Genomic DNA, 14,118 nt, shown 5'->3' with positions numbered 1-14,118 from the left:
GATACTAAGACAGAGTCCCAAACCCCAAAACTAACTGCCACTGAGGCAATTCGGACGCCTACTGACCCTGCGGGGCAGAGGAGAGCTGCCCGGTGAGTTTTCCAAATTGCCACTTTCGAAAACTCTACGGGAGGAGAAAGACCCGTCTTTTCCCCGTGGCTGCTGCTTTTGAATTACTGGCACCGTGCGGTTAGCAGCTCAACGTGTGACCCCAACCCAAATCTGCTACCACGGAGTGATTCTGACTCGCTATCCGGACAGAGTGAAACGGCCCCTTTGGGTTTCAGAGGCGGGGTGACTGGTGGAGTTGAATTGCTGACCTTGAGGTTAGCAGCTGAAAATGTAACTCAGTATGTCACCTGGGCTCCTATGGAGTAACTTAATTAAGATTATCAGGAAAAGTATGCACTCATGTATCAGACTCAAATAGGGAGGGCATAACATTTCAAGCAAGACAAGCCAGTTTCAAAAGGTGCTCTTGTCTCTAGGTCTAGGATGACTTTAGAATCCCTTTTACTGGTAGAGTGGCAAGATTAAGGCATTTCATTGCCCTCATAATGGGTAACAACCAGTAGCCTTTGAGTTGATTACAACTCAAGTGAGCCATTTCTTGTGAGAGTAGGACTTTATAGAGCAGAACTTTGGCTTTGTAGGGTTTTCAATGGCTGATTTTTTAAAAAAATGAATCACCAGAACATCCTTACAAGGGTGTACTGGAACAACCAACTTTTGGGCTAGCAGCCAATCATGTTAACCATTTGTACTATCCAAGGACTCCAGTTTTCAGCTTAATGGCTATTTTTAAAAAGCTATGTGAACTGGTTAGTCTGTATCTTATGATGTACACCATCTCAATTCCACTTTTTAGAATTTACATGTTTAAAGTTGATCAAATGTGCAATGGAGATGCATTGATAATTACTAGTAATTATAAAATGAGCGTTGGAAATAAAGAAGAATGACTCATAACTAGAAAATATGGCCTTGGTGAGAGAAATGACACTGGATTGCAATATTAAGGTTTACCTTATTCATTGCTAATAACGTCTTTTCAGCAACATAAATGGTAACTTCACATGGGCCATACTACATCTGCGTAAACAATGAGTACCAGTCCAAACAAGACCAGGAGCTGACAATGGAACAGACCATTAATAACTCATCTGCAAATTCAAATGGAAGCTTAAGGAAATTAAGACAAATTCACAAGCACTAAAATACTACCTTGAATATATGACCTGAATTTAGAAACCACCTCAAGAATAAATTTGATACAATGAACACTAATAACACAAATCCAGAATTTTCATGGCATGACATCATATGTAAAGAAAGTAAAAGGTTATTTAAAGAGAGGAAAGGAAGAAAAGACCAAACATAGATGTCAAAAGAGACTCTGAAACTTGTTCTTGAATGCAAGGCATCTAAAGCAAATGGAACACATAACAAGGGAAACACTGAACTGGAAAATCCAAAGGATGACACAATAGGACACAGTAGAATATTAAAGAGAAATGTGCAAAGAACTGGAGTTGGAAAACCAAAAGGGAAAAGCCCACTCAGCATTTCTCAAGTTGAAAGAACTAAAGAAAAAAAATTCAAGCCTTAAGTTATTATATTGAAGGATTCTATTGGCGAAATATTGAACAACACAGAAATTACATTTTAAAAGTTAGAAGAAATATATAGAGTTACAGAACCCCAAATAATTAGATGATACTCAACTATGTCAAGAGGTGGTATCTGATCAAAAACTGGTGGCATTGAAGGAAGAAGTCCAAGCTACACTGCACAAACTGTCAAAAACGAAAAACAAGCAGGACTTCAGGGATTGATGGAATACCAATTGAAATGTTTTAACCAAAGGATGCAGGTCTGGAAGTGCTTGCTCACTCACCTATGACAGGAAATTTGCAAGAGAGCTACCTTCCCAATTAACTGGAGGAGATTCATATTTATATTCAAAGGTGGCCAAGAGAATGTAGAAATTATCATATAATATGATTAATTTCACATGCAAGAAAAATTGGGGGAAGATATTTTAAAAACCGCTGCAGCAGCACATCAGCTACTTCAAGAAACTGCCAGACATTTAAGCCAAGAGCAGAGAAAATGTGGCATGAGAGACATCATTGCTGGTGTCAGGTAGATCTTGACTAAAAGCAAAGAATACCTGGAAAATGTATACTTGTGTTTTATTGACTATGCAATGACATTCAACTCTGTGGATCACACCAAATTATGAATAATATTTCAAAGAATGGGAATTCCAGAACATTTCATCGTGCTCATGTAGAACCTGTACAAAGAAAATTATGTTGCTGTTCAAACAGAGGCAGGGATGCTGTGTGGTTTCAAATCAGGTAGGGAGTGGGTCAGGGTTGTACTTTTTTACCATACTTATTCAATCTGTATGCTGAGCACAAAATACAAGAAGTTGAACTATATGAAGATGAGCATGGATCAGAATGGCTAAAAGGTTCAGTAACAATCTGAGATTTACAGCTGACACAACCTTACTTGCTGAAAGCAAAGGGGACTTGAAGTACTTACCGAAGAAGCTCAAAGACTACAGCCTTAAGTATGGATTATACCTTACTGTAAAGAGAACAAAAGCCCTCCAACTTGACCGATATACAACGATATGACCAATGGATACAAGATTGATGTTGTAAATGATTCCATTTTCCTTGGATCCACAATCAATGCTCATGACAGCAGCAGCCAAAAAGGCAAATGTCATGTCGCATTGGGAAGACCTGCTGCACAGACCTCTTTAAAGTGCTGTGGAGCAAGGAGGTCACTTTGAGGACTAAGGCGTGCCTGATCCAAGCCATGGTATTCTCAATCACCTCAGCTTCATGGGAAAGTTGAACCATCAATCTGGAAGACTGAAGAACTGAAGCATTTGAATAATGGTACTAGTAAAAATATAGAATCTACTGTGGACTAACAGAAGAATTAATAAATGCCTCTTGAAGCAAAAATGGCAAGATGTCACCTCATGTACTTCGGGTGTCATCAGAAGGGACCAGTCGATGGAGAGAGATATGATCGGTAAAGTAGAGGGTCTGGGAAAAGAGAAAGAGCCCAACAATCTGAATGGGCACAATGATCACCACATGGGCTCAAATGAAGATAGGGGTGCAGGGCAGGGCCATGTTGCATTCTATTGTAAGGTTGCTATGATTCAGAACTGACTGGAAAGCACCTAGCAATAACAATTTAGCTTTGTAGGAAGAAGTATTTTTTAGCCTACTCAGGGGAGAGCTGTGGCTTTTGTTTGGAGTTTGTTTCACTCATTATTAACACGAAGAATTGACCGCTGTCCTGTCACTAAAGCAAAAGTTATTTGAGAGAGGAAAGCTAAGCGGATAAATATAGGCTAAGTACCTATACTTACCCTGTTGTGACACATAGCACACACACATATATCTACTAAATACAAGTTGATGGGTAGGTGTTCCTCTCCTGCACACACACACACACACACACACACACCTATGTGTAATGGTTAATTCCTTTTTAAAATTGTTTTTGTTGGTTTCCCAACATGGGAAGTGAGTTTAAGGTTACTTTAAATCCTAATATCATGTAAAGGAAACCTGTAAAAATCATGGTAAAGTGCGTCTTTGGATTTGCACTGATCCAATTTTAGCTAGGTGGTGGACTGCAAACACGTGGGTGGAAGTCGAAGTACTAATGATGCTTTGTATTGTCTCAGGACAGAACATGATTTCACTGCATAGTCACTGCTTCGTCTACCTCAGTTTATTGCCTTCAGACATCATTGCTTCTAACGACTGGATCAGGGCATGAAATTTTTATATCCAATCCCACAGAAATAGCTGCTGCCTCTTTGCTTGAAAGTCCACATTGTTCTTTTTGTAGCTGAATGGGCAGGTGACCTCATTGTAAGTGTGGAAAACGTAAAATGGCTGCATGACAAATCAGGAAAGTCACACGCTAACCATGTGACTCCTGATAAGATGCATTCTATTCAAGCTCATCATATTGTATTTTCAAAGTCTTCTCGTGAAATTAATTGTTCTTACTAAATTTGATGTTTTCCAGAAAGAAAGTAAAAGCAAAGCACTGTAATAGCAGTGTAACAGCAAAACACTGAAAATAATACGAACGTTTGTCAACACTGGGTAAATAAAGTGAGGTTTATTTATACAATGAATAAATGAAAGCAAGGAGTATAACTGAATTAGTGACAAGTCCACACAATTCAGGAGCATAATGTTGCAAGAAAAAACAAGTCTCAGAAAAGACTCAAATTGCATAATGTTCAGAATTTTTCAAAATTTAACAACATTGCATAGGTATTCATATAATACGATGAAGCTATTTAGAAAAGAAATGAAAAGTTCAAAAGTCAGCATGGTGGTGATCTCTGGGAAAGAAAGGAGGTGGGATTAGGATAGGTCAATCCAAGGGTTCAAAGGTCATTATCATGTCCTTTTTAAACACTGAGAGGTAAGTGTACATGTGCACTGCAACATATTTCACTGTATTTTTGCATATGTTTCATGAATCAATAGCATAGCAATATTGATGTCCTCATAATTTAGACCAGAATCTTTTTATGGCCCCAAACTCAGAAGAGAAAATAGCAACTCTTCCCAAATTTAGCACTTTAGTTTGGCTTTGGAATTGACCGATAACCCTTGGACGTCTAATTAAATATGTCAACTTTGTAACAATGAATTGGTGAGTAATGATTTTCTGTTTTTATATAGCAAGCATTTCTGTTTGGTCAGTTATTACTGATGTTAAAATGGAATGTGGAGACTATTTCTTGATAAATTTATGATTATATAAGTTCATTTTTTAGTATTCTCTGTGTAAAATCAAGGAAAAGAGAAGCATGGCAAAAGGCATGACTTTATCATACCAGTCTTAACCAAACTCACTGCCATAGAGTCAGTTCTGAATCACAGCCATCTTTTACCCCTTTGCCTTTCCAAGGGTGTAAATCCTTACAGGAGCCGGTGCTCACCTTTCACAATGCTTTAATGCACCCATATTGACCTCGGGAAATCATTTTCATCTCCCAAATAGGAAAGCCACAGAAGCATTGGACCAGGCAGTTTCATAAGGAGGATAACTCCAAGTTCAGGTTTATGTCTCACAACTGAACAGCGCTACAAGGGAGTCAGCATTAAATAACTCAGGGAAGGCACTGGAGGGGTGCCCAAACCCAGCCTGGGAGACGAGGACCTCTCATCTCAGGCCAAAAGATGAGCAGGAAACACACAGAAGTGTGGTTTGGGAGGAGAGGCTTTAGGCAGGCAGATTGAGGTGATGTGTTTGGGGAATTAAAGAAGTCCTCAGAAACTAGATTCATGGAGATGGAACAACCAGAATGCTAATATTGATAAGCTAATTCCTGCACTGTGAAGAATGTAACCAATGTCACTGAACAGCTTGTATAAAAGTTGTTCAATGGGAACATAAACTGCTATATAGGCCTTTAACCCCAAAGAATAAAATACTATTTTAAAACTAAGATAAGGTACACAAGATGCGGGGAACTAACACTCAGGGAAATATGGCAAGGACCGTATTCCCTAACTAACAGAGGGAATCTGGAAAGCTGGTATTCTATGGTAGGAAAGCTTCCACTTTGGTGAATTAGAGATAAAGTCCAAGTATATTATCCTGCTTTAAATGTCATTCCCACAGGTTCTCCCCTAACAGCTAGGCTGTCTTAAGGCGAGCACAGGGTGGATTCTCTCTCCCTCTAGCAGCAGACATCCTGTGCTCTCTCTTCTCACCATGTCACCCAACCCCTCACACCTTCCCCCAATGCCGGTAGTAGGTTTCCTCACCTAGGAGCTCAGGGACCTTGATGTAGTTACCTCCCACCTTGTGACACATGTGTCTACTGAATATTCATGTCTTAAGCTACCTATAAATGTCCCAAGTAAGTAAAGTCTTCCTCTCTTCTCCCAAGTCCATGTGGACCATCAAGAGGAGCTAAAGTGAGCATGCTACCATAAAATGTATCTGACTCCTTTATTTTACTCTCTCTCCTACCTTTCTTATCCTCTATAACCTTTACATATTATCACCATTCAATTACGCCTCCTGGCCCTTTGGTTGTTGGAAACTGGTTTTCTCTGACAACAAAACACCTAAATGATAGCAGACATCGAATAAGTAGTCAAAATGTTAAAGAACAAGTCCCTGCAGAGATCTGTAAAGATGATGTGAGAGGTATTATAAATTAGACTTAGCTCCTGGCCTCCATGCCCGCTGTTGTGGTCCATTGCTGATGATGGACATGATACAAGGCAGCTGGAAATCAGAGTTTGGGGATCGGAGAAGTGTAGGACTGAGTGCTGGTCTACCATGTTAGAGCTTAAATTCTGAGCACCCCATTTGCAGAAAGCTTTGGATGAGTGTGAAAACCCCAAACCCATTGCAGAGTCCCCACATAGAGGAAGTACATAATCTTGCCCTCAGGCTGAGTGCATTGGGACGTGGATTACCTTTAGCCCTCTTTAGCCAGCCTCGGGAGAGGCAGTATCTTAGCGGCTTGCCTGGGTGTGTCTTTGATGGACAATACTGGGGGGTCACATAGTCGTGAATCAAGCCCTCCTACCATATACACTCATTTATAAGCCAAGTTTTTCACCACATTTTTAATGCAGTTTTAATGGGAAAATTAGGTGCCTCAGCTGATATTCAGGTTGGCTTATACTCGTGTATACGTAAGCCATGACTGTCTTGGTCAGAAGGCCCGAGGCCAATCTTGTCAACACTTTTCTCTACCATAATGTACATGTCCCACGTGGTTCTGTTCCTGCTTCTAAAGCTCTATCTGTAATTGTAATATATTGATCTGCCACAAATCATGAGTCTGTGACAGTCTCCTTAGTTCCAGGCCTTATTTTACCAGTGTCTGAACTATGAACCCTCAGACAGCATGATGACCTCGTGCAAATGACCTTCTTCGTCTGAATGATGTGCCTGTGCCTTTGTGTTGTCTGTGTCTTGTTGAAGACTTAACAAATCTTCTCAAGTTGTATTTGAGACTGGGGTCTCTTTTTTTGCCTTGAACCACTACCTTGAGAGTCATATATCAGCTCTCAATTTATGCAAAACAGCGATGGTGGCGCCTACCTTTCAAGGTTACAAGGATTAAAAGTGCAATTGTTAGTAGGACTAATCTAGCCATGGTCCTGTAGGTAGTGTGCCCTTTCTAAAATACAACTTCTGCTCTTCCATTTAAGACACAGCTACAGGTTTCCTATCACCCAGGTTAAATATTCAGACTCCTGAACGTGGACTGGTCCCTGCATCCCTCTCCAGCCTCTTTCAGCTTAGCCACATGCAACTAATCTCAATGCCCACCCCTCATCAGCTCCATCCTTCCTGGAACACACATCTCCTCCCTCTTCTTCACTGAAGCTTTGGTTACATTTCAGATCTCAGCTTGGTAATGTCTTTAGCTTATGTACATAATATATAATACATACAGATATATGTATAAAGGAGAGGCATTTCAGATGTTCATATGAATTTATTTCAGTGGCACTCTATATACTAAGCTAGAATTTAAAGTTTTTCAAGTCAGAATCTATATTGTTTTAATATATTTTGTAACAGCCTAGAGCAATTTACATAATAAACATTAAACAATAACACCAACCGATTTACTGTCTCTTGGGAGCAATTTTTTAAAATACAGTAATTGTTCTAGAATCTACTGGGAAATAACTGTTATATACATTTTTATTATCAAATATTTCACAGTTGAATATAAAATCATAGAGAAGCATTAGACTAAGGGTAGTGGTTTTGTTACCAATCCGAGTAGAGATACGATCCCCCCTCCTAATTTTCAGTTGACAGTAGGCAATGATAAACATTAGAGTCCATGGGAACCATGGGAAAGAATTGCCAGCAAACTCAAGGGTTGCTGTGTGATGCTCTCTTTTGCCTCAACCAGTGAGGCTGCAAATGCCTCTTACCTCGGCATCAAGGCGAGGATCCTGATAGGCATCACTGATGTTCACCGGAAGTCCTGTGGAAGCAACCAGCTCGGCCACGCTGTTGTTTATTAGCCAGTCAGAGTATGAGGATTTCTCCATACTGTCTTTGAAACTGCCGAAGCAAGAGGTTGGAAAAGAGAAAAAGATAATTTGCTTGATAAGAGCCTTATAAAGCTACCATAAAACAGGGTGCTCTGTCTTTATTAGGAAGGGTTAAGAGATATTACCCACAGAACAATAGCATGGCAATTATCAGTAGCTAACTCAAAAAATACTTATCTGCTATACTATAAGATAATCAAATTCACGGGTAGGAAGTAAAGAGTCTATGAGGCAGAGAGCAACTATGGGTGAATGAAAGTAGACCAATACCATGTTTTCCAAACTGTATTCTGTGGAGCACTGGGTTCTGTAAAATGTTAATATGTATTCCCTGAGTATAAACAGTAAAATATTCACCTACGAGCCAAATGGTTGGCAGTTTGAACTCACCCAGGGGGACTTAGAAGTCTAATCTGATGATCGGAAAACCCCTGGGATCTGTTCTGCTGTGTTCATATGGGGTTGTCATGGGTCAGAATCAACAACAATGATAATGACAGTTCTTTTGACTTTTTAATCTAACATGTATATGTAAGAAAACATATGAGCATCCAACTGTATCCTGAAGGGTCCCTATGGGTCAAAATCAACTTGTTGGCACAGAGCGTATAGCTGCTAGAGGAGCCTTGGAGTACAGTGGTCAAGTGATTAGCTGGCAGCCAAAAGGCAGGTGGTAGCCAGGCGCTCCACAGCCCACAGATGTGGTCATCTGTTTCTGTAGAGATCCCAGCAAGAAGACCTATGGGGCTGTTCGACTCAGACTTATGTGGTTGCGAAGAGTTCAAATCAACTCAGCAGCGGTGGGTTGGGCTGGTTCATAGTGGCTAGAGTGCACTAGAGACACTAACTGCTAGATAACAACGGGGTGGTGGTGGAAGTTGTCAAGGATTTCATTTTACTTAGATTCACAATGAATGCTCATGGAAGAAGGAGTCAAGAACTCAAATAACACTACATTGAGGAAATCTCCTGGGGAAAATGCATTTTAAAAACAGGGACTTTGGGGAGTCTGGTGTACCTGACTCAAGCCATGGTGTTTTCAATCACCTCATATTCAAGCAAAAGCTAGACAGTGAGTAAGGAAGACAAAGGAAAAATTGATGTATTTGAATAAAGGTATTAACAAAGAATATTTAATATACAAGATGCTTGACAAGACGGATTGACGTAATGGCTGCAATAATGGGCTTGTAATATTTAGGAATTATGTCAACTAGACATTCTTGGCTAGGAGTGGTAGTTAAACCTGCCAATCAAGTTGCAGCTTGAAAACACCACTTTGATGTATAAGAACAAGCTCTATATGATGTATAAGAGTAAAGGAAATAGTCTCTCTCTCTCTCTGTCTGTCACTTTGCCTTCGTTCTTGCTGGGGCTTTGCTGGAATTCTGCCTGCCGTGAGAGGTGGCCCTATGGGAGCCACTCAGCCCCTGAGAGCTGCTGGCACTATGCCATGTTCCCATCAACCTTGAATGCATGTGACTCTGCACCCACCAGCCTGTGATCTTCCTGATTCCTGGCTCACCTTTCTGCATCACTGGCAGGTGGCTATGTGAGTCGTCTGCAGAGGGATTTATTGACTAGTGCTAAACTCAAATTAGACTGGACTGGGATGCCTTCATGATATAGAATTACTTCTTTATATCGAATTTTTTCTTCTACATGGATGAGTGTCACTGGATTTGTTTCTCTAGACAACCTGGTCGAACACAGGGTTCAAACATAAAATAATTGTGAGGATGGTGTAGTAACTGGCAGTGTTTTGTTCTGTTGTGTACAGGGGCACTTGAGTTGGAACTGACTCAATGGCACCTAACAACAATGACAAGTCAGAAGGATGAACAAATCTGTCTTGGAAGAAGTATAGTCAGAGCTTTTTAGAAGTGAAGATGGCGAGACTTCATCTCACACTTTGAACATGAGAGCAGAGGGGTCCGTGCCTGGAGGAGGAAAGAACATACTTGGCAAAGTAGAGGGTCAGTAAAAAAAAGAGGAAGACTCTCAATGAGATGAATGGGATCAGTGGTTGCAACAGTGGATTCAAAAGCAGTATTATTATGAGGATGTTGCCGTACAGGGCAATGGTTTTGTTTCTGCTGTAAGGTCACTGTGAGTCAGAACTGACTGCTCAGCATTTAACAACAACAAAAATACAAACTGTAGTATTTTGTTCATAACAATATTTTAACATCGGTTCATGTCCCACAGATATGTCAGATGTTAATCATAGAAGAAACAGGGTATGGTGGGGAAGGGAACCTGTGGGGCATCTCTGTATATTCAACACAGTATTTTTGAAAACCTAAGCTTCTCTAAAACATAAAATCTTTTTAAAAACAGAGGATGGGGGGGGAAGCACAACAGACCGAGAAAAATTCTTGAAGTGAGCAGGGGGGTGGGGGAGTAAATGCAAGTGACATTTAAACTTCAACTTTCTGCATGACACTTCCTTGGAAGATAAAAATCAATTCCTTATTAAAAGTCTATTATTTTAATTCTATAAGGAGTAGACCTACTGAAGCTTGGAACTTATTTAAAATCACAAAGTAATTGCAAACGAATCCTGTAGCTTGTTAGTTTATAAGCACCTAAAAGGATGTAGGCTGACAAGTGGGTTTCATGTAAAAGGGCTGCAGTTTCGATATCCTCCCTCAGTAGTACTTCGCTTACAAATGTGAGGTTCACACTGACTTCAAAGAGTGGGTATGAGCTCAATATATTGATTGTGGACAGATAAAAGAGAACTGCCCTATTACAGAAATATGTAATTCCTGAACTGTGACTACCCCTGAAGCGAGGGCCAGTGAGACCAAGATAAACCGCAGGATTGGCAAGTTGCAGAGATGTAGGAGGAAAAATCAATATAAGCCAAACAAAATGGGCAATATATACCCCAGGACAAAGTAACTTCAACATCTTCAATAGTCTGATAAACCAATCTTAGGCAAAGTTTCAAACACAGAAACCTATTGGAAAATTAATTTACGATGATCTTTAGAATTACTTGTCAAAACAATATCTGCATTAAGGATAGTGTGTCTGTGTTGACATTTCTGTTCACTTGAGTTTAATTGGGTGTCTTCACTAGCGTCTCCATGGACTTCAAGTATGACCATTGGTTGGGTACCTAGTAAATGTCAGAATCACTGCTGGGTCCTGAAGAGTACTGCGGTAAATAAGAGAGAGGCCTCATGATCAGAAAGTTCAAAATACTCAAAGTAACATGGTGGTAAATAGTATATTGAAAATATATACAATTACATAAACAGAGAAAATACGGGTTAGTTCTGTTTGGATTGGGAGTGATATTTGGGGAGCTACTTCCCAAAGGAAGTTGACATGAGCTGGTTTTTAAAGGATTAGCAAAAGATATGGCGGAGCTAACCTGGCAGAGAAGGAAGAAAAATAACTTAAACAAAACCTGACATGAGCCCAGCGTTAGAAATCTGCCATTAAGTTAATTCCTACTGGGAGCACCTCTATATAGGCTTTCTGAGGCTGTAGATCTCTACAGGAACAAGACTGCCGCACCTTCCGTCCTTAGAGTAGCTGGTCGGTTGACTCACTACCTGTGGTTACTAGTCCATGCTCCCTCAGCAGCACGGTCAGGGCTCCTTAGAAATACCAGGTTTTCAGTGTCGGCATGGTAATCGTTGAGCTGAATTTTAGCTCTCTACCGTGGAAGAGAACAACCCATATCTTGGGCAGTCCCATGAATTTCTACCATGACATAAAAGGGGGCTTCAAAAAATTCATGGGAAATTTAATTATCTTTTCATTTCTATGAACTTTTCCAAGCCCCCTTGTACATATTGATGACTTTAACATCTATATCAGCAGCTGTTGAGTTCTGAGTTCCAGATGTAGATCCAAAAACTTTTGGGGGCACTTTTCCCCAGTTTTCCTCAGAGATATCATGTTTAACATTTTTAGACTGGCTATCACACTTGTCTTGATATGCTAACAAAATTAATGATGTCTGTGATTTACAGAAAAAAAAGTCACTAGGTTAGCATTAGAAGTTTCAACATAGACATAACCTTTTCCCCAACTGTTAAAGAATAATTGTCAAGAAGGATCCAAGATGGTGGACTAGGCAGATACCCTATCCAGGCCCTCAATAACAAAGAGTCAAGAAGCCAAGTGAAATGAAGACAAATGACAGTCCTTGAACTCACGCTTCTAAGGAAATGATAAAGAAGTGGGCTGAACACTGGTGAGACAAAGGACACAGTTACAATAGAACAAGGAGGCAACCAAGCACATGGTGGCCATTTTGAATGATTGTAAGCTGCATTCCTTCTTGATCTGGAGTGAAATGATTGACTTTGTTCCCTCAGGAATGTACCAGAAACCATATTGGTGATCGATGGCATACAGCTGAGAGTCAGTGACTTTACCCAGTTGTCTGTGGCTCTGAGACATTGTGATGCTATTTTATTAATTTGTTGATTGTGTGTTGACTTGCTTCACTCTCCTTTTTTTTGTTTTATTTGAATATACCTGAGCATAGGCGGTATTCTACTCTGCTTACTAGTTTGACAGCCCTGGGGCACTCAACACCTGTTTCCAGGTGTATATTGTGGGATGTTGGAGGGTGGGCATGAATCTCTAATGACAACTTCAAATGACACACACACATACACAAACAAGACAAGATGGCTCAAATACATGACCAAAACAAAGGACCTGAAAGTCTTTCAGAAAAATAAATGTTATTAGAACTACTTGATAAGGAATATGTAAGATTTATAATTAGGTTTTTACACAGATGAAAAAAAGATGTCTCAAGAAAACTACAAACAAAATCAAAGAAAAAGTTAAAATTATCGAACAATACAAGAAAAAATAGACAAAATTAATAAAAAATAAACCATACAGAATTGAAATCCATACAATTAATAGTAAAATTTCAGAAATAGATGATGTATTGGCATGGTAGAGGCATAGAACTGAATCAACGAAAGACAGAAGTGGTGAAATTAATGGCAAATCTCTTCATATTAATTAATCTGTTAGAGGAATGATCGGAGAAAAAAAGAATGAAAAATAAATTGAGGAAAGTCTAAGAATCACATGGAACACTATCAAGAGAAAAATTTATGTGTGATCCTGAACAGAAACCAAACCAAACCAAAACAAAAAGGCACCAAGAAAATTATTAAAGATTTGTTGGAAGAAATCTATTCTAATATCATGAAAGATTAGAAGATATGTATTCAAAAAGCTCAAAGAACCCCATATGGGATGGATCCCAAAAATAAGTCATCAAGACACATAATAATCAAACCTTCCCAAACAAAAAGAATTAGGCAAGGAGCTTGAGAAAAATAAATATTACCTAAGAGGAGAACAAATAAGACTAAGTTCTAATTTCTTGGCAGTAATGAAGATGACAAGCAAGAAAAGATGAAATATATAAAATGCAAAAGAAAAGAAATAATAAGTAAAGAAACAAAGGAAATACAGCAAAATTATTCCTCAAGTACAATGATGAAATTAGGACATTCTCATGTGAATAGAAGCTAAGGGAATTTGTAAAAGCCAGACTAATCTTACCAAAAAAATACTAAAAAGAGACATTTGAAAAACTAACAAAGCAGACAACTGGAGATTAAGTCACATGACATCATTACCCCAAAACCAATCGAGATATAGATGCATCAAAATAAAATAAGCCTACAATATTGAAAATAGAATACCAGAGCCTTAAATTTGTAAACTATAACAACTACAAAGCAAAAAGAGGGAATAAATGAGGTAATTACAGAATGTCTAAGTGGAGAGAAAGTCACGATGATATTAAGACAGAATAGTGTGGTTTAAACTTAAGAAGATATTAAATTATAGGGAACCTTAAATAAAATTAATAAACTTCTTGCCAAATGAAAACTGTAAATTCTTAATAAACTCTAAAACAATAGCAATAAAAATGATAAGTAACTCTGTGAACAAAATTCAACACAGAAATATATCGTGAACATAGACTCCTTTAATACCACACATACAT

At 39.1% G+C, this 14,118-nt stretch overlaps 1 protein-coding gene across 1 annotated transcript in view; it reads right to left on the bottom strand.

Moving 5' to 3' along the window:
* Nucleotides 1-14,118, bottom strand: part of PDE11A (phosphodiesterase 11A) — a 425,526-nt gene that overhangs the window by 231,018 nt on the left and 180,390 nt on the right. The window contains exon 6 of the mRNA XM_075529079.1: nucleotides 7,986-8,118. Coding sequence (XP_075385194.1) covers nucleotides 7,986-8,118 — 133 coding nt within the window. The remainder of the gene's footprint in view (nucleotides 1-7,985; nucleotides 8,119-14,118) is intronic.

This window comes from Tenrec ecaudatus, chromosome 13 (genome assembly GCF_050624435.1).
Source record: "Tenrec ecaudatus isolate mTenEca1 chromosome 13, mTenEca1.hap1, whole genome shotgun sequence".
Taxonomy (NCBI): Eukaryota; Metazoa; Chordata; class Mammalia; order Afrosoricida; family Tenrecidae; genus Tenrec; species Tenrec ecaudatus.
Note: the sequence above shows the minus strand (reverse complement) of the source record. Positions and strands in the feature narration are given on the sequence as shown.